General features: G+C 37.0%; 2 protein-coding genes across 2 annotated transcripts; one reads left to right on the top strand and one right to left on the bottom strand.

Annotated features, from left to right (window-relative positions):
- Positions 1-5,025: 5,025 nt before the first annotated feature.
- Positions 5,026-9,925, bottom strand: BBS12 (Bardet-Biedl syndrome 12). The gene is made up of 2 exons (XM_072405793.1): positions 9,731-9,925; positions 5,026-7,258 (listed from the first exon to the last, which is right to left on the bottom strand). Exon 2 carries the CDS (start codon positions 7,235-7,237, stop codon positions 5,234-5,236), a length of 2,004 nt encoding a protein of 667 aa, XP_072261894.1. The 5' UTR covers positions 7,238-7,258; positions 9,731-9,925; the 3' UTR covers positions 5,026-5,233.
- Positions 9,917-15,520, top strand: LOC140326835 (uncharacterized). The gene is made up of 5 exons (XM_072405795.1): positions 9,917-10,190; positions 11,607-11,759; positions 12,726-12,854; positions 12,942-13,079; positions 14,684-15,520. Exons 1-5 carry the CDS (start codon positions 10,188-10,190, stop codon positions 14,771-14,773), a joined length of 513 nt encoding a protein of 170 aa, XP_072261896.1. The 5' UTR covers positions 9,917-10,187; the 3' UTR covers positions 14,774-15,520.
- Positions 15,521-22,243: the final 6,723 nt, after the last annotated feature.

Here is a 22,243-nt window from a genome sequence, read left to right as displayed (position 1 = left end):
CAAGACCAACGCTTCGTTCATTATTAAGAAAGGAGGATCTTTATGATGCATGGCGTTGTCTCCACTCAGCAGAGAAAGACTATACCTTCTTTTCTTCTCCTCATCAATCATACTCGAGAATTGACTTGTTCCTTGTAGATAAATGGACATTACAGCAAGTGTCATCATCTTCTATCTATAATATTACCTGGTCAGATCATGCACCGGTGTCTATGTGTATTGATGTAGGGAACAAGCCTCCGAATTTTTGGCGGTGGAGAAATGATATATCCTTGTTTGCACATTCACCTACTAAAACTAAAATTCTACATGAGTTAAAGGAGTTCTTTGCAATTAATGAGACTCCAGATGTAACTTCAACTATGTTATGGTGTGCGCATAAAGCGTGTATTAGGGGCATTCTAATTCAACTTGCATCAATTGAAAGAAAAAGGAGAGGACATCATATAAACAAATTATTAGAGAAAATAAGGGAATTGGAAAGTCTTCATAAAAATAAGATAACTCCCCTTCTTTCCCAACAATTGTTTAAATATAGGCAAGAATTACGTTTGGTTCTTATAGAAAAACAAGAGAAAATTTTCCAGCGTAACAAAACTACCTATTATGCCCAAGGTAATAGAGCAAGTAAGTTATTAGCATCAAAACTTAAATCTAAACGTTCCAAAGGTTCAGTACCCTTTCTATTTCACCATAAACTGAAGACTCAGCTGTTTAATCCTCGTGACATGGCCAATGCCTTTAGGGACTATTATCAGGAACTGTATAATCTCAAAGAAGATTTACAGATCAACCATCCTACTCCCACAATGATTGATAAATTTTTGAAATCAATACATTTGCCTAATATCTCCGAGGAACAGAGGGAGATTCTCAACAGGCCGATCTCTATCATAGAAATTGAAAAAATTATTAAAGGCTTACCAGCTCATAAAGCACCAGGGATCGATGGTTTTACAGCTGAGTACTATAAAACCTTTAAAGAAGTACTTATACCACATTTACTTACGTTATTTAATAATGTTGTTGTGGATGGTTATTTTCCAGAAGAAATGCTTAAAGCTATTATCATCACTATTCCTAAAGAGGGGAAGTCATCGGCACACCCTCAAAATTTTAGACCTATCTCTCTCTTAAACACTGATCTTAAAATTTTTGCAAAATTACTTGCAATAGGACTCCAAGAGGTTATACCCCTCTTGATTCATAGTGACCAAGTAGGATTTGTTAAAGGTCGACAGGCCTCAGATGCGACTCGCCGCATGATAAATCTCTTGAAAATTGCGGAAAATTCTGAAATCCCGACATTATTTCTCACATTAGATGCGGAGAAAGCCTTTGATAGAGTACATTGGGGTTACTTGAGTGCGGTCCTACAAAAATTTGGACTGAGTGGTTTTATTTTCTCTGCTATTATGGCATTATATACTAACCCTTCAGCTCAGGTATTTTTGTCAGGTATGATGTCTTCTCCTTTTAACATAACGAATGGAACACGCCAAGGCTGTCCCTTATCCCCTACGCTTTTCACACTAATTATAGAGCCCTTTGCATATATTATTAGACATAATTCTCATATAAAGGGAATCCTAGTAGACAAAACACCGTATGTTATAAGTTTATTTGCAGATGATGTGATTCTCTCATTGATAAATCCACTGTCTTCACTTACTAACGTTGAGCTAATGATCGAATTATTTGGGGCTGTGAGTTATTATAAAATTAATGATGCTAAATGTAATATCTTACCAGTGGGAGTGCCTTCGACATTAAAAGAGCAAATTATGAAGAAGTTTCATTTTTGCTGGGCCAAAAACAGTGTTACCTACTTGGGTATTCAACTAACTTCCTCTTTAACTGATCTGATTAAGGTTAATTTTTCGGCATTATCTGAAGTGATAAAGAAGGATATTCTTGGCCTAGCAAGGGTGGAACTGTCTTGGTTAGGAAGAATAGCGGCCTTTAAAATGGCAGTACTACCTAAAGTGCTATATTTGTTTCGAACATTGCCAGTGATCCTTCCTAACACTACTCTTCTTTTCTTACAAAATTTGATGCACAAATTTATTTGGAAGGACAAGAAATCACGCATAGCCCAATCCTATTGCTTTAGAGCAAAGAAAGTAGGAGGAATGGGTGTACCCAATTTAACAGATTACTATTTAGCTTCCTTAGTAGACCACTTGGAAACCAGTATTAAACCAGAGGTAGATAAAAGCTGGTTAGAGATTGAAAAAAGGTATATACCCACTGGGGATTATTTAGCCTTTTTAATGGCTAATTTGCATACTACCATATCCTTACAACAACGTCTACCAACGATTGATGCTATGATTTTTATTTGGAAAAAAATACAAAGTAAAAAATGTATTGATTCTAGCATAACACCAATTCCTGTACCCTTACAATTTTTTGAACTTCTTATACCAAACTTTAATATTCAAAATTGGTACAACTCAGGATATAAATATTTGTCTGACTTACCACAGTTTCATACATTTACTAACCTATATAAACTTTGTCAAATAAATCATCTTCAGAAATCTCTTTCAAAAAAAGAAATTGAAGTACCTACAGTGTTTTGGAACAGAAGCCAAAAGAGTACCCTAAGTAAAGGAGGTATTTCTGTATACTATAATTTATTTCACAAGAAAAGTGAATGGCAGAGAATTTATATTTTCTCTATTTGGGAACAGGATTTACAAATGGTATTTACTCTTTACCAGTGGAAAACTGCAATTGGCTATGCTTCCAAGGCATCTAAATGTATTTCCCACTGGGAATCGTATCAGAAGATACTATATAGATGGTATAGAACACCACTTAGACTTTCTAAATATGTGCCACAATATTCACCTCTGTGTTGGAGGAAATGTGGTGATTTAGGTACATTTCTACATATGTTTTGGGATTGTAAAAATATACGAAGCTTCTGGAACTCAATCTTTGTATTAATCTCGAAAGTGACTGGCTTTTTCACTAGTCCTAATGTAGCATTGGCACTACTTAATCTGGGAATTGAACGTTTCCCTTCTAATTTACGTATTATTGTTATACATATCTTGATTGCAGCCCGACTATCTATAGTTACCAAATGGAACCACCCTACAACATCCAATATTTCTGATATTATTTCAATGATTCATACCAATTATTTTTATGAACGTTCATTGGCCTACAGCCAATTTCAAGCACATAAATTTCATAATAACTGGAAGCTGTGGGAAAAATTTCTGCCTGCTTAGATCAATACAAACAAATTATTCTTACAATATCCTAGGTCTGTTTTTTTTATAGAATGTTAAAAATATTAGCCATTGTATTGTTGTTTTATTTCTTTTCTTTTCTTGTCTTTTTCTTGTTTTAGTATTTCTATTTTATCTTTGTAACTGATATAGGTAAACTGATGTCATTTATGTCATTTTCAAGTTTATGGCATTGCATGCTGTTATTAAGTCTATGATCTACCAGAACCCCCAGATCCTTTTCCATTTCTGACTCCCCCAAATGTATTCCCCCTAGGCAGTATAATAACAATAAAGCAGAATTTATATGATTATCAGTCAAGCTTATTTATTAACGTTTACTTGTTTCAATTTTTTTTAAACAAAATTGATCTCATAAATATATATTTAATTTATTATAGGCTACATCTATATAAAGCAAACCCATACTGTTGCAATTCTAGTCCAAATTCACTCTGTTGTATTTCCTATATTACCTGAAGTAGCAGGACCATAGTAGAGCATTCGTCAATGCATCTGCAAAAAAACCATTGCAGTAAACCCACCCATACCCATATAATGCCCCCAGTTGTGTCTCATGCTTGTAAAATTGAAAAGGCTGACATACAAGATGAGGGCAGGTACAGTGTTACTTTCTGCTTACTGTCTAGGACAGATATGAGAACCAGGAAATTAGAAAATCTACGGAATATTTAGAAACTGAATAAATTTAAGTATGTATGTGATCCTGCTTCAGAGGAGAACATATACCTGGCCATTAGGTAAACAACACATATTAAGTCCACGTATGCTTTAACAATTTTTAGAGACTACTTGCAACTCTGAGTACAACATTTAGGTCTGGAAACACAGTTACAGAAAAATGAAGAATAACATCAGTTACATCTAAATGTCAAGTGGTGGAATTTAATAAAACGTTATAAAACTAATATAAAAACCTAGCATATTTTACACACCAAATGTCAAACTGCTGACTGAAATTATTGCTTACTGTCTCCATCAATGTCCTCCTGTGACAGATGAAAAACCCCATAGAAAACATGCCACAATCAATAATTGCGAGTTTACGCCAGGTGATTTCTTTGTAATGGTGATAATGTACCTAGTCTACTGGCCACACCAACAAACACCAGTTTGATGCTGAGTAACTCCTGGCTTAAGTGCCCTCCCAGACCAACACTTCTAGGGGTGTGGATCACCTGGGTCCCAGGAACTGTGAAGATTAAGTAGCATTTGAACAGAGCAGAGTTTGGAGTGTTAAGCAGCAGAAGTAGTATTTTTTTTTTTTTTTTGCTTCCTTAAAAGGTACACAGCTTAAAAAAACTACCGTATTTTCCGGCGTATAAGACAAATTTTTAACCCCGAAAAATCTGTGCCAAAGTCGGGGGTTGTCTTATACGTCGGGTACTTACCTGCAGCTTGCTTACCCTTGCTTCATATGTCCAGTGCGGCCGAGTCCCCACTCTGTGCGGGGAGTATGAAGCAAGGGGAAGCAAGCTGTACACAGAGGAGAACATGAGCCTGGATTGGATCTCCAGCAGAGGAGGAGTGTGGAGCGCGGGAGTGGCTGTTACCTCCTCCTGTATCCCTCCTCCAATTACCAGTACTGTACTGTTCCTTCTGCCTCTCAGTTCTCGCACAATAGCGAGATCTGGCAGGCAGAAGGAACAGTACAATACTGGGCGTATAAGACGACCCCCAACTGATTGGTTAGAGTGGTCTGCCAATTAATTGGCAGACCACTCTAACCAATCAGTTGGGGGTCGTCTTATACGCCCAGTCGTCCTATACGCCGTAAAATACGGTATGTATTTAAAGGGAGGAGAAATCCAATATTGCAAATATATTTAAAGGAAATACCAAATTGTGTAGGAAACTACCTTACAACAAAAAATAAAATAAGACCTTGGAATAAACTACAGGATTAAATCCAGATCAGTAGCATATATCTGCCTATATATACGAACACTTATCCCTGATACATCAAGTTACAAAAAAAGAAGCTCTCCAGTTAGATCTCCCTTTACTATCTGCGTGTGAGCAGCTGACCCTGTGATGATCTCTGCATCTGACTGAAGAACAAGAAGAACTAAATGCAAGGCTCTACGCCATGCTTCCACCTTTGGTGTCACATTATCATATACTATGGGTCTATGTGATGAAGGAAGTTCTTGATCATCAACTGTAACAATACTTTTGACATACTCATTTAATATATAGGAAGAGGGAGAGGAAAAATCCCTAATTTTCTTTAGTTGGTTTTCTATGAAAGTCATGGCTTCCAGCTCTGAAGAATATTCACTCATATTACAGAGAAGAGCAGAAAGATATTTGTAGAAACCATCAGCAAGGCACTTGTATATAAAACCTTTGTAATGTATGGCAGAATACGAAAGCCATAATGAAGGATTAAAGTCTTTACAGTCCAAACCAAACATTTTAACTGTTTCTTCATGTTTTCTAAGATGGCTGAGACACAACAGTTCAACTGCACCCCCACCAGGAAACACTTTTTGGTCATAAAGAGCATGATGTAATCTAAAAGAGCAGGCCCGAAATGTATCTTCTAGTAATTGCTCTTTTGCTGGCAATCTGCAGCTTATAACAACTGTGACAAGATTCAAACCTCTGGCCTTCAGGTTGAGAGCAATCTTCTGACTGGATTCCAATATGGAACTTCCTATCATACATAAACTTATATACACATCACAGCCTAAACTGTTACAATTAATCTGTGTTAGGTAAGTCACAGGTTCTGCGCCTGTGCATTCACTGAATGCCTGCAGAACATTTGGTCGTACATGTGGGATAACCAGAATACCTCTACCATGGCACTGCATCAGAAACTGTTGACAGACATCACCTCTCACTAAAATTAAATCAATACTGGCATCAATTATTTTCTTAAATGCAATACTTATCCATGACTGATCATGTTCACATTTCCCAATTCTTTTGAACTCAGCTATTGACTTTACATTTGTTGCCTTATTGAAACCTATATGTCGATAATTCTCACTCACATCTCCATCCACAAGAATGGCTTTTAACGATTTGCCTTCTAGATTTTTGACCAATGCATAATTATCCACTGTCACTAATGTAGTGAAGCCAAGGAAAGCATTTGAGAATGCCGATTGACTTTTTAAAACACAAAGTTCAAGCTGTGATGCCCCAAACAGATTTTTAGTGACAGAATTTGTCTCAGCACTTTCACAGAGATGATGTACAGCTTCTTGCACCAGCTTCATGGCTTCTGAATTTCCATGACTTAAGGATTGTGTCAGATCTAATAAAGTATGAAAATTGGTGGGAAGTGTTGATGCTGAACTGAGAAAACAGCTTCTGTTTGGGACTGAAAAGTGTCTGCTATGAGAGAGCCTATTCATGTGACAAGTCTTTCCTTCCACACTTCCAGCGTGAGATGTAAATTGCCTTTGCATCCTGTTTTTAGGCAGGTGATTTGAATGATGAAAACCAGATGGGACAGGTTGATCTGTGCAGGAAACGGACTGATTTTTGCTACTCGTAACACAAGCATTGCCTTCATCCTTGACAAGTACCTGGTTGTTTGAGTTTATGTTGGATAGATGTACATTATCAAGTTTTATGTATAAAGATTCAACAATTTCAATACAAGAGTTGAGTCCTTCTAGCATTACTGAAACAATTAGTGAAACAGGAACTCCTTGGTGAAGACATTCTAGTACAGCTTTGCTCCAAGCTCCAACAAGAAAACATAAAGTTGTTGTACCAGTCTGGTAAGCCTTATGATGGGATTGAATTGTTTCATAAAGAAGTTGACCAATCGCCCCAGTCAAATCTAAATTTTCTAGAAGTCGAAACGCTGAGCAAGTTAGGGCACTCTCTTGGGTATCTTGGTCATAAATAAACTTGTATGATTTAATAGGTCCAAGGAAAGACTTTACTGAGGAGGACAGGGTGCATAATTCTTTGAGTCCAATATGAGCTCGGACTGTCATAGCAGCCATTGTATAGCTTGCAATTTATACCTGTCATTAAACAGAAAACAATTATTACAAACAGCAGATTCCGTTTCCAGTAACCTTGCGGGTCAGCCCAACACATACTTAACTTGGCTGAGCCTAAAGGTCTTTCTAGTGAATGGAAATATATAAGAAAACTGGGAACAATTAGCCCTCCTGTGTTATGAGTACTTCTTATTTAAAATTGCCTTAAAGTAGAACTAATACCTTATATATAAAAAAAAAAAAAAAAACTCAGGCAGGTTTTTTGTTGAAGAAAAACAGGTGATGTCCTTTGTACAATAAAATATCCTTACCTGCTAGATTGCAAATTTTTAAACATGCACTTACTCTTTTCTGTTCCATCGCAGGTACTTTTATCTTCTTCCTTCTCTTATTGGTTTTGATGTTTGGCCATCTTGAATAGCCAGGCTGGGATAAAGTCATTCATTAAGTCCCAGAAGCTGCAACGTAAGCTGGAATGTGCCATGCAGTTTACCAATATTTGACAGATGAGGAGAGTGTAGAAGCAGACAGAAGAGGCAGGTATGTTTTATCTCATTTTGCATTAAAACCCAGCTTGATCCTAAATTTTGAATGTGCATCCAACAATTTAAATATTAAAATGTATAATGATTTCGTATATATGTCCTTTGTCAACATGTGCGTTGTAAACCCCATCGATTTTGGAGACCGGAATGACTTGGTATATATAGGAGTTTAGAGAGTGAGAACAGGTTACCTCAGCTCCGGAGGTGAAGGCAAAACGATGACCAAGTTTTATTTGGAGAGTTTAAAACTAAATAGGAAATGCAGTGGTGTCCTCGCTCCACTTTCAGCATTCTTGCTGGAAAGTGAAAGCAGAAGTAGACTGATGTAGGTCAGCTTTCTGCTCACTCATCCAAGCAGCATGTCCATAGTCAACACATTTGTATGCTCACTGGCATGCTGCTCTTCCCACTGCCAGTTTGGAACATGCTATACATTTTTATTGTATTTGATATTTGCTTAGTGTATCTGTACATAGCTCAGGTTACAGTTACATACATACCAGTGACTTCTGCCTAATCAGTTGTCTTACCCACAGGTAGGCAGCTACAATTGTGCCATACTTTGCCATTGGTAAAACAAAACAAATATTCATACATAGCTATTTAAAAAGCTATAAAAAAAATTATTGGCCCCAAAACATTGAAGATCCATGCAGACCATTATAGCACTGCATATGCATGTGGAACCCTAACACACCGGCATTGCAGAGCTATTTTACAAATGTGATGTACTAGCAAAAATGCAGATCTGATGTTTGCCATGTTTTGGCACAATATACAGGCCATTCAAATGAACACACTGCTTTACCGTAATGCACTTATATAAAAAGTACTGCAGCAGATCTGATTGGTATATACCAACCCTTTGGCGTCCCTGATGCTCATGGTTTGTGCAGATTCCCTAAAAACCTGCCAACATGATATACAGCACTGTACAATACTTGGTGATCCTGCCCTAAACATCTTTATTCAGGCATTTCCTGTTATAGGAATCCAGGGTTGTCACAGAGGCTTGTGATGAAGACTTTCCTCTGGTATGGCATACGGTCGTCAGACAACACACCCTAGGTAATGCAGCCATGCCTGGAGTAAATACATGTCTGAGGTGGGAGATACCCTGGGGTTGGGCTTTACAATGTAATATAACCGGTGTGTTACCCTGCATTTCTTATTCATCTCAATAGACAGCTTTATGTAACTGTAGTTTGTACCACATATTAAAGCATACCTAAACTCAGAAACTTCACTTTACATAAAAGGGTACACAACCGATTGAGAATGAATCAGAGCGTAGAGGCCCCCAGGATACCAACGCCACACATCCCGGGAGGCTCTTGGCGGCTCCTTCTACGCATGCCCGAGCATCTCAGGCATGTGCACAAAGAGCCTTTTCGTGAAAAGGGAAAAAAATAGCCAATCCCACGCATGCGCAGTGAGATTGGCAAGTTTTTTCCCATACTACGTCACCGGATCTCACATCTGGGTCGTGTGACGTAATAAGAAGAACTCGGAAAAAGGGGTGAGAATGGCGGCGCCTGGCTCGTGGGCGGGTACCAGGATGACACGGGACTCGATGGAAGACACCTCTGGATCAATCAACTACACTGCAGCATTGAAGGTAAGTGGAATCTTTTTTAGTTTTGGGCATTTTTCAGTTTACTTTCTCTTTAAAGCAGTACATACCTGAGAAGCAGCCACATCGGAACCCAGGGGACTTCCCTCACATCATCCTGTTTATTAATAATAATAATAATATTAAGCTGCAAAGCTTCCAACAGAACATACCCCCATATAACCTCACACAGCAATATTACATTATTGTCTGTACTTTGCAACTATTTTGCATGTATTTGCAGGAAAAACATGCCCAGGCGCTAAGTAGCACATATGTAGTGATTATATATTATATACACTCCGTAGTGATAACCACCATAGCACCAGGACTGACCTGATCGGTAAAATACCACTCGCTAATCACTCATCCTCACATCTTCCTCCATTCTCAGAACAAACTCCTCCCCCTGTAAATCTGCCAATGGGCGGAGTCCGCCCGAGCCTAGGAACGCTACATAAAAGATAGGCGGGTCAGGCCTGCGCCAGGCATGTTGTGTGGGCGGGGTGTTGCCATGGATACGTTCCAATCAGCGTCTGTTGTACTAACGTTGTGCTAATATGGCGGGCAGAATGGGCGCCTATTGTTGTTGCGATATAGTAGAGCCCCAGGCGTGCTGCCCCTAGACGTAAACACGCGGGACGGGGCGGGAGCTGCAGCTATAGGCGCCTCCCCGGGGTAAACGTATGTTGGTGTCCGTAACCCAGTAACAGAGACCAGAGTTATCCGTGCACCGAGTGTGAGGAGGCTGACACACCATTCGTACGTTGTGCGCACAGCTGCTGTCCAGGAAATGGTAGGTCTCATCACAGTACATTGTAATGGGCAGCCTGTGGATTGTATTAGAATGCATCGTCACCCCATGGCTGCTTTAGAGGCATAGACAAGTGTTCTCCTCCATGTCTTACTGAGATGAACGGATACATGACGTGTGCATTGACAGTATGGGGGTCAGCTTTATATAACTTGCATGTAATGTATTCATATGGCTGGCAGAAACAAGACATGTCACATGGCATGTACCCAATATATAGGATGGCATCATGCCAGGCATTTCATCTGAACTTGCATCAGTTTCTTCATCTAAAGCTATTCTCACCCAGTATAACTCCAGAGTTCTTCCAGAACTTTCTAGGGCTTCATAGAACAGTGACTGATTGACCTTCCATGTAAAGATGGCTGCCTATCTCTGGGGCCACCACCTTGGTGCTGCATGACTCTAATGATGTGTTTAGGTGTCTATAAAGGTAAATAAATAGCACCATTGTATGGGGGATCCTTTCCACCAAATAAGATGCTTTTCCCATTCGCCCCTTAAAAATTATTGAAAATGTTCATTTTTTTAATAAAGAGTGTTTTTAGGTAATCTAGAAACAAAAATATGTATAGTATGTAAATGATGTATAAATGAAGTGCATTGTATTGCCACCTGCATTTCTGTATGTTATCGGATCACAGAGAATAATTCCCATAAGAAGCTACATAACCACTTCTTCAATCCCCAGTGTTCTAGGACAGTCGTACCTGTAGTCCCTCTCTGCGTCTGCCTTTTCTGCACACAGTACTCCTCCGTATGGCTCATACAGCATATAGTTAGGCTGCCATAGCTGCAACCTTCAGAACTGTCAGTGATTTAGTTGCTTGGAGTTATTGATCCCCAAGGATTGTGGAGTCATGGAACAATTCTTTCCAAGTCAGCAGAGTATCATTGTACAACTATAAATGAGCCTAGCACACCACAGAATCAATATGGGATCCTCGTCATCACTATTTTGTGATTCCCAACCAGTTGATCCTCCTCCGCGTTTGTTTATGGCACCCATACGACCGATGTATCCTGGAATGATGGTAATTCTGTATTTTTACAAAGACTAAATGATGATGCATTTCAGAAGTGGCAGTTTTATCTATATTTGTATATTAGCCCATTGCACATACCTGAATTATTTTCCTTATAAATGGATGGCAGTACTTACCAGTCGGTGGTAGTACTTCAGTTTGCAATGCTGCCCGATGGAAGAGAAAGCTGCCACTTGTAGCCTCAGCAACTATGAATCAGTTACTCCAGATCTGATCTAAGAAATGTATCCTGACCAAAAAGTAATTTTTTTTTTTTTTTTGAGGGAGGGGGTAGTAATATCACTAATGGTTGGCCATTATTTGTAAAACGGTAGCAAAATGCTTTAATTAGGTTACATTGCTTTTGTTTTAGGCAACAAGTAGAAAACCTGGTCTGGGTGCTGCCCACCGTAGAAAAACTGGTGCAAAGCCTGAATTAACAGAAGAACAGAAACAAGAAATCCGTGAAGCCTTTGACCTGTTTGATACAGATGGAACTGGCACAATTGATGTCAAAGAATTGAAGGTAAGGTGGAGTTCTCTGAATGCACATTGATATTGCTGTTAACAATAGCTAACCTAGGGGTTTATTTTTTTAATGTGCCCAGTATGGATTCTGTCTGCCAGAATTATGTATGCACACATCAAATTGGAGTCTTTTCTACATTATCTGTAGCTTTATTAGCCACTTACAGTTTAGGCCAGCTATCTAAAGGCCCATACAGGTACAAGGTAATTGTTGATAATACCCAATAATAACACATAGTCAGATTCAGACAACTGTTAAATCATAAACTGGGTAAAACCTATGGATAGCCCAGCAACTAATGAATGAAAGTCATCGTTCCTGTACTTGCCTATTATTGCAAACTATGCATAGTTACAAGGCTAACATAATATGACATAATTAAAATTTGTTTTGAAAACGGGTTCCCATAGACTTCACAACCTTTTATTTTACCAGCCCAGATCATCATTTAGAAGAAAATATCAGGATAGCAGTTTGTGGCTGAATTTTTTCCTGATTTTGTTTTTCTAATTAGAGCAGTAGTACCTGGTTGCCATCTATTACATGTCAATGTATATAGGGGTTACATGTATATAAGGGTTAAGCAGAGAGGTCTTTTTACCTGGCTACTATTTAAACATTGTAGTTTCTGTTACCAGTCTTCCATCCTTAAGGAACACTAGGCAACTATTTTAATAGTTCTTTGGGCAGTTCTCTCCTGTTCTGTAAGGAAAATATTCTACCCCTTTCCTCACTTTAGTCAGCTGAGGTCCTACTGCATGAACACACAGCATGAGCCCAAATCCAATTTCTTGCTTTGGCAAGTGAAATGGAGAGCAGCTTAAGTTCGAAGAGGTACACTGTAAATTTAATTCAGGCCATTGCAAGAGCCAGGTGTAGTAAAAAATAATGCATATGGCCTATTGCTTACCCTTTGGTAGAAAGTACGGTTACATATTATTTTATACATTTATCCTTCAACAGGTTGCTATGCGTGCTTTAGGTTTTGAGCCAAAGAAGGAAGAGATGAAGAAGATGATTTCTGATATTGATAAGGATGGCTCTGGCACTATTGACTTTGAAGATTTCTTGGCTTTAATGACACAAAAAATGGCAAGTCCTGCTATGTTGTTTATTATGCTTTTGACTTTTTTCTGTCAATTAAAAATACTTATCACAATTTTTTAAATTTATTCCCAGAGTGAGAAGGATTCCAAAGAGGAAATCATGAAAGCTTTCAGACTATTTGATGATGATGGCACAGGCAAAATTTCTTTCAAAAACTTAAAGAGGGTTGCCAAGGAGTTGGGAGAGAACCTTACAGATGAGGAATTGCAGGTAATTTCAGAAAGATATTCACCTAAAATAAACTGACCTTTTTTGGTGCATTCTGTATGCTCTTCCCAAACCTTTGTTCCCCATTGCACCATTTTACCACTTGGAAAAAAGAGTAATACTTGATACTTCAGGTATGGGGAGCATGTGACTCTCTCCCCTTCTGTCTACATGGGAGGCTCACACACTCACTGCTGCAATTACATAGTATTCTGAGTGCCTTTGCTTCAGGTATGCTCAAGTGGAAAAGGAAAATTTAAGCTATCCAATTACAGTCCTTAAGGACCACATACAGGCCAGGTTTTCAGACTAAAAAAAATGTGGGCTCTTGGACCTCAAAGCTAAAGTTGGACAGCCCTAATATAAACCCCTTGCTTTCTGAGGGTTGAACAGGCACTTTAAGGTACCCAAAAATGTTAGGTTGTCTTTCTTTACTGATTATACTTAGAAGTTTGATAGAATATGACTCTGTGGGTCTTTAATACAATACATACAATATCCTATAGTGTCTTAAGTCAGAGGTGTCAAACTGAAATACACAAAGGGCCAAAATTAAAAAACTTATACAAAGTTGCGGGCCAACCTTGAAATTTATTGAAAACATTTAGGAAATGTTTCCTTCTCATTAGATATAAACCCTTTTCATATGGAAACAAAGAGGTTTTGCTTCACATTTAATCTGGAAAAAGCTTATAATAGAGAAAGAGGCATATATATAATATATATTTTTTATTTTTGTTAGGAAAAAAATCTTATGCCACTTTCTCTGTTTGTAGCCTTCTGAGGTAAATTTCAGTGGTAACCTTTCTGCACAGGCTAACAATAATAATACCAATATTCTTCTATGAAAATCCAACTATTCATGTCCATTCCTTGGAGTAGCAAGAAAAAATACAGCTAAGGAGGAGTGCTGGAAATCTCAGACATGTCCAGTGTGCAGCTAAATTTTATTGATTGTCCCTCTTCATTGAAATAGCACCGCTACTAAAATTCCCGCATTATTTGCGTCTATAAAACAGTTCAATGCGGGGCCACGCAAATAGGCAGAGAGCCCGCTTTGTCTATGGACGAGAGGGATGCCGATATTTGTAGTAGCAGGGTTATTTCAAAGCAGCCGGGGGTGCAGCTGCAGTTCATATTTAGACTTCCTTTGGGGGCCAGAGTTTGACACCCCTGGTCTAAGTGATTGCTTTCCCTATTTACACAATATGGTCTATATTGTATAAAGGAGGGGGATACATAAGTTTAATTCATTTTAATGTAACACTGAAACATTGTAAATAGTCCAAGGTGGTGGATACTTCTAAGAAAACACTACAGACATTCTGGGTACTGCACAAAACAAATAATGTTTTTGAGTAAAAAAACCAATAATCAAAAAGCAAAAAAACACCCTTGACTGGTAATTGGGATAATGGGAATTATACTTTCTTTATAAATGGTTAACTGGATACATTTGCAATCTCTTGCAATCCCCTTTGGAGATGAATATACAGGTGTCTCTAGAGTATATACTGTAAGTGTGTTTGTGTATGAATATATTTATTTTCTGACTGCAACTGTATGTTAGTTCTGCTGACCCTGATTTTAAATGTTATGTGTTCAAGGAAATGATTGATGAAGCTGACCGAGATGGTGATGGTGAAATTAACGAACAAGAATTTCTTAGGATCATGCGAAAAACCAGTCTTTATTAGAAAAAAAACAGGGTATGCCAAAACACTCTCTGCATACAAACTATGATGAAAAAAAACACGTGTCATGACATCATTTCAGGACTAGCATTTGAAAGTTTATTAAAATCCTGCATTTTTGCTGAAATGTGCCTCTATATAAATATGTCCAGACATTCTGTGCAGTTGGCTTTATTCAATAAAGAGTTCCTAAATGCAGTATCCATAGCAACCAATCAAAATTGGTTCTTTATAAGGTAAAACCAATACAAAGTTTATTCTGGCTACTTTGATGTGTTCCTTACTTAAATCTTTGCATTTGAATCCCAACTAAAGGCAAGTTAAATCTATATTAAATAAAATTATATTTTCATTTAGCATTTTTTATATCCTTGGTAAATAGCATTTCAAAATAGAAAGAAACAGTAGATATGTTTACCCATTGCAACCAGCTGCGTTTCAGCATTTCATTGGTGATTATGGGTAACATATTTAATTTTTTTGCTATTGTTTTTTTATGAATGAACACCATTGACACCTTGTAATGTGTGCAAAGATCCAGCAGTGTAGGTAGATACACTAACTGAATGTATCCATGAATCATTGTAGGGATCACTTTTGTCTATTTTTGAATGTTGTTTTTGTTCTTTTTCTAAATTTATTGTTGTAGATGGCTGAAAGTCATTTAGCTTTGTTTTAGGTTTTTGTTAAAGTATATTGTAGCATATTGATTAAATATTTTCTAATAAAATATTTTTATAGATATGTTAATTGTGGAGTACTTAAATGGGGTATCTATCTTGCATGTATGTACCCATACCTATAATTGCTCTCAAAGCAATTCTTTATCTGTGGCTCTTGGTATCCAGACATTTTTTCTATTCACTGCAAAAGGTTCAATAAATAAAGCTTTACCACCAGCCTAAGGTACAGAAAGTACCTAGGGTGCAGAATTACATTACATATTGTTCACTAAGCTATACTATACAATATAATTCTGCACCTGACCTATAGAAGTGCAAGGTTTTCCTCCCAATGGGAGTACACAACAACTCATCCAACATCATCACTGATGGAACTGCTGAAGCACAGAGAAGACCTTTTCTTGGGGCACACAGGCTTACAAACCCTGACAAAACACTCAAACTTAGAGCCTCCTTGAGAAAACATCAAACATCTGTTGGACTGTAATGTCCAATTCTGGGGCCTGGCTTCCAATTGAACATCACTTCCCAAATACCCACACTGTTATCTCAGCACACCGTCCACACCAAGGGGTGCATTTATAAACAACTATAGTCCTTTATTTATCAAAAATTTCTGTTGTATCATTATTTGTAAAATGAAATAGGAAAATGAACGTAACATTTAACTAGAGATGGTAGGATATACTTTAATATGCTTGAATTTATTTACCAGAGTTGATCAAAAATAGAGATATGTTGGTTTAATTTTGGGTCATTCTCAATTCTCCCACTAGGTGGTGCTAAGTTTATTTTAAATCCCTAGTGTATGTACAATTATTATTAAACAGTATTTATATAGCAAAAACATAATACACAACGCAGTACATGAAATACGGATTAAATAGTGCTGTACAGTGTGTTTTTTTTTTTTTTTTTTTTTTTTTTTTTTTTAAGATTGACAAGTAGTACAGTTGTATTCTATGTAAATAAGTGAACACAACACTGCCTAGTGGTTAAATTGAGAATGGCGTGCATCTATATAATTCCTTTGTGTTCATTAGCTCATCACAAAGTAAACAAGTAGTTTCTCAAATGAACTCACAAACAGAAATATGGGCTTGTGTGACCACCAGTTAGGGAGGTGATAATTCAAAGGATAACTAAACACAAAACAGAATGTAAAATATTGCATCTAACCAGGCTATTCAGGGTTGTAAAAGAGAATGTTGTGCCCGCTGATGTTCAATATGAACAGAGTATTGCTATTCCTAAGCTCCACCTAACTGGCTTCTGTGCTCACTGTATGTGTTGAATTATGTGGTCTGTCCTTGGCTCCTCATAACAGATTATCATACAAAAGAGAAAAAACAGATCATTTCCTCTCCAGGTCAGCTCTTTGTGGGATAAAACATGTTAAAGGGGGTCTGGAGAGGAGCTTTGTTACACTGCTGAATAATAGGTACCAACAGGACATAGATTCAGATTCTGCTTTTGTATGGTTTCTAGCTTTTAGCTTTGGAACAGTGAATCCTTTTTTCCCCCCTCCACTCATTTTTTCCCCTATATATATACTATGCATAGAAAAGAAATTCTTATTTTCACACTAGACTTGAAAATACTTAACTTTCTCTTCCAAGCGTTTGCCAATGAGCTTGGGGACGTGCTAAAACCTTTAATGCAATAAAGCAAACCTTTTCCTAAGTGCACAGTCAACATCTTACACACAGCCCCTTTCCCCACCTAAAAAACTGCATTATATCTGTAACATGCTTTACCCAGCTAATACTCAAGTATGGCAGCATGGTTCTTCCATCAAGATCCTAGGAGCTTTTGAGTCACCAATCTCCCGAAATGACTCTTCTGCATTGTGCTGGACATTTGTACATTTTTTTATTCAAGTAAAGGACTAAATTTTAGGTGACTCCCATTAAAACAACTGTAGGGTTAATATCTGAATTTTATGGTTGGCTTAAGTTGCAAATTTAATTGAAATGCAATGCAAAGTGAAATGGAAAGCAGAGGCTGACTGTTTCCAGTGATCTATGAATCCATGAGCTGGAATTGGTCCCTTAAGTCTCATTATCCTCTTCAAAGACTTCAATGGCTTTTTATATTGGCCAGAGAGTATCGCACTCTGAAAATTCTACATCCTGCTGGTGCAGTCCATGCACTTTATTGTGACAGATGTGGACACGTTCTATATCCTTTAGGGATACCCCAAACTATTCCAGTACTGCTAGGGGTTGATTACAGTGACTGTGGAAGCTGCAAATCTGAAGAGATGTAAATGTGTGAATTGAAGTTTGATTCTTTTGCATCTAAATTCACTTTTTATTATTATGATGTTAATTATTAAAACAAGGTGCTGTTTTGTGGTATTTCACATTAGAGATACCAATGTTGGGTTTTGGGATAAAAGGTGAATTTTTTGTTGTTAGGGTTTCCTTTTAAAAGACAATTAAACCTTATTTTAAAAAGATGACATATCTGTGGTGCGTAATGGTTGGATAAAGAAGCGTGCGTTTGCCTAGACATCTGCTTTTCATTTTCTTGCAGTCACATTTAGGTAATTTTGTTGGCACATCCCTAATTAGTCACTAGGGGGAGCCGGAGAGCAATGCCATGTTTGCCATGTATATTCACTGTATTTCATGTATTTCACTGGTCAACAAACATTTTCTTGCCAAACAGATTTAAGTCATAATTACAAAGGTTATATTTGATGCACAGATTCCAAATATGGTATTGGTTTTGCTAGATTGGCACTAGTTTTTCAAAGATTGACCTCAATAATAACCTCAAAGACCTAATGAAACATGAAAATAAAGCAAAAATAAACTAGATATGCCTACGTATACAAAATCAAATTTTTGAAATACTTAATGTCAATATATTCTATATTCAGTATAGTTACTGATTATAATTCATTGAAAAACTCAGTTTGCATGATTTCCTTTTATGCTGATGATCAGGACAATCACATTGAAGGCTCCAGCAGTAGTCTGCCATCATGTGTCTATCCCATGTGTCCTGATACCTTCTTCCATCACCTTTATATCTTGATAGAACCTCTCCTTGTTCCTCACTGAAATTGCCAAGGTTTTCCGCAAATTTTTGCAAATGGCTATGGAAATATGGTACCTTTATGCTCATAGTAGCACCCACATTTTTAATGTTTAAGAGCAATTTTTGTGCCAGTTCTTTATATTTTGTATTTTATGGTTACTCAAGAAGTTCTTGACAACCATGACATAGCTGTGCCAGGCAGTCATGTAACTTGTGAAATTTGAATCATTTATCAGTTTCCAAATCTGGGGTCCATCAAAGATTCCTGCTCCCCACTCAAATTATATATACGGTATATATATATATATATATATATATATATATATATATATATATATGTATGTATGTATATATATATATATATATATATATATGTATATATATATTATGTTTGGCATCATCCCTTTCTGTATACACTCCTTTAACAAACTGAATTATTTTTTGGGGAATCTGCTGCTGTGCATATTGTATGATATTGTAGAACCCCGGGGCTTCCACTTAAAGTAATCAATATACAGTGTGACATATTGCCAATCATAAAAATATAGATTTTTGTTTTGATGTATCTGTGTTATATTTTATTATAAGCAGTCATATTTTTCATGATTCAGTTATATTTCAGTGTAGAAGGATGTGGTTTTCTTGTTTCTAACAAGCTGCTACAAACAAACCTATTTGTATGAATTTCTATTTCATTGCAAATAACTTGCTAATACTTCTATCCCACAGTCTAGTAACAGTGACTTAATGACATGACGTGACTTCTGCAACTCAATTAAATAATTAATTTAAATATATTAGGGTATATTTTTGTATTTTTCTACTTAAAAAATAAATACATTTTTACTTCTATATGTGTTCTTCCTTTTTAGAGAGATTTACCCTCATTTCCTGTCCTGGCGGCAACCTATTTACCAGACAGGAAATTAATAATTCTCTCCAAAGTGATTTGTAATACTCCCCCACTCTATTTAAAACAAAAATAATGGATATTGAAACTCTAAAAAATTGTTTGCCATGCCAGGATTTTTTGCTGTTTTTTCATTCCTTTTGGCTCTGTATACTTAATGATTTATGCCTTTGCATGGTTATTTTTAGTATGCTCTCACATTACATAGCACATAACTACTTGTAAATCTAAAGCTGGCCCTATACATTACAATTAATTGTAGAATCTAATTTAATGGTGGGGTCCAACTAGGGCACCAAGCCCCTTCAGAAACTGTATTTAAGCATACTTATTACTAATAATTTTATTGCTTGTAGGAAATTCCCCATATCTGGAACATTGTAACTCTAATCCTCCTAGTCATGAATGGAGCAGGTGAGTATCACAAAAAATCCTGAACTCTGATTAATGTAATGGATACACATGTGCATTACTTAAGGCACAAAGAAGTGCTATGGGAAATGCACATGACAAACAACCTGTGAGTCATCACACACGCTGAAAGCCTAAGTAATCCACTTTCCTTTTTGTACAGGAGACCTGTGTGGGTGGACGTATTACCAGAAATCTCCCCTCGCAGACAATTTGCAGAAATGATGAGCTACAGGAAACATTTTAGCTGAATACGGGACAATTGTTCTTTCAGTGAATGTGATCTCAGGAGAGGTGAATTCTTTCCAGCCATGAAAATGACCACTTTTAACTCTTACTGTGAGAGAATTTTTTTTTTTTTTTTTGCACAACACATTAAAATATGCATTTTAGGCCTGAAGATTACATAAACCCCGGATAATATTATATATTTTCTGAAAGCAGAGATCCAATAGAATAAAATGTTTGCAATTGCAATATTTTATGTCACAATATTTTTGCTTCTTACTTATATTTGAAGGCTAAAGCGCCGACTGTTTTAAAATGAAGAGCTGCTTTTGCTAAGTAATAAAGTAAATTGTACATTACATAGAGCTAGTTATTATGTGAATAACAAAGCTCTAAAAAAAGGCATTTTTTTCACACAAACAGTACAAATTAATTATGTACACACATCAGATGATTCTCATCTGATTCTCACCAGATCCACAAGCAACATACAACCACAATACAAGTGAAGAGGAGGGAGCGCAGCGGGATGCCACTCGCTGGTTCTCCTCGTCTCCCCTCTCTAAAGAGCAGAACGGTGTTGTATGTACAACGTCATTCATCCATCGATCAGTCTTTTGTCATGGGAAAGATCCTTTCCAACGACAAAAGTCTTATGTGTGGACGTACCCTAACTCTTTCACTGGAATTGATAGGGTTAAAGTAAGCTCCTGGCTTACTGCTACTCTCGGTAGCTAAACCAAAAAAGTTGAAACTAGGTATCTGGTGATATGCATGGAGGAGAGATCACATACTTAAACCCTCCTTTTATGCACTGAACCCACTTTGCTTTAAGCACTCCCAAGTTCACATCTGTCCAATGACAGCAAACAAAAAATGCTTGTATGAAAAATAGCTTTGTTATCTCTGCAGTCTGTTAAGAGTAAGACAGGGAAAGTAAAAAAAGAAAATAAAAGAAGTTATGAAACAATAAAATTGCATAAAATTAATAAAAAGCAAAAATGCATGTATTGCTAAGACGTTATATTTGGTTTACACTAAAATGATGACCTGTAAAAATGTGTGTGCCATCTGTGGACATTTATAAAAATTACCATTTCATGCATATAATTTCTAGGCTTGAAATTTTGGTATTTATTTATTCAACACAATTTTGTATTTGGGTTTAATCAGACTTGTCTGCTTGGTAAATATTGCTACCATGATAAAACATTATTACATTAAAAATACTCCTAGAAAAAAGGTAAGGAATATATTAAATGTGTTACTTATTAATCTTGGCTTTTGTAAGTATTAGAACCCCTGTCAGGTTTGTATTGCTGACTGTTTTCAGTCAGAAGTCACTGGGACAGGAACATATATAAAATTTGTCCAATAGTTACACAGAAAACAATAAACCTTGTTTACCTCCTCATTTTTAATACAAAAGTAGGAAGAAAAGTTTGACTGGAGTTAGAAAAACTATAGAGGGTATATACAGATATTACCCAAATTTTGCCCAAATCTTTTTTTCACCCTTCACAACATGTTCTAGCATTTCTTTTCTTTTACCTTGTTACTGTAACATGAAATATGTTTTATTACTCCCTGTGACTTGATTACTAGGCTTGTAAATTCCTGCAAGGACAGCTGATGGGAGAGCAATACCTAATGGTATAGATCAATGTTTCTTGTCCTTTTTAACTTGGGGAAACTTCTTGCAATAACTTTCAGGTCTTTAGGGAACCCCTACTATAATTACTATATACACAGCTCAAACTACATTAGTATAGTGGTCAGTAGGGAGAATGCCTCTTATATTGATGACCAGTGGGAAAAATGTCACCCTTATAGATAGGCAAAAAGATCATTGGTGTCACCTAAACTGACCTGAGAACTGCTCATTGCTCAAGGAACCTCTAGCAACCTCTGGAGGAACTTTGGTTGAGAAACACTAGTATAGACACTCTCCCAGAACTATATCTTCCTTGGTATTTAAAGTAGCAGCATTGTTTTTCTGCTACAATCAATATATGCATTTGGTGAAGGACAGAAAACATTAGGGTTCTGTATTCCATAAAGCGGGGCCGGTTGGGTTTTTAGTGCAGATCTGGTACTGTGTTTTCATCCCAAATATGAAGGTAGAGACACCATGGGCTTCAGTCAGAATAATGGCTCATTCACACTAGTGTGTTGTACTAACACACGTGAAAA

The sequence above is a fragment of the Pyxicephalus adspersus genome, chromosome 3 (genome assembly GCF_032062135.1).
Source record: "Pyxicephalus adspersus chromosome 3, UCB_Pads_2.0, whole genome shotgun sequence".
Taxonomy (NCBI): domain Eukaryota; kingdom Metazoa; phylum Chordata; class Amphibia; order Anura; family Pyxicephalidae; genus Pyxicephalus; species Pyxicephalus adspersus.
Note: the sequence above shows the minus strand (reverse complement) of the source record. Positions and strands in the feature narration are given on the sequence as shown.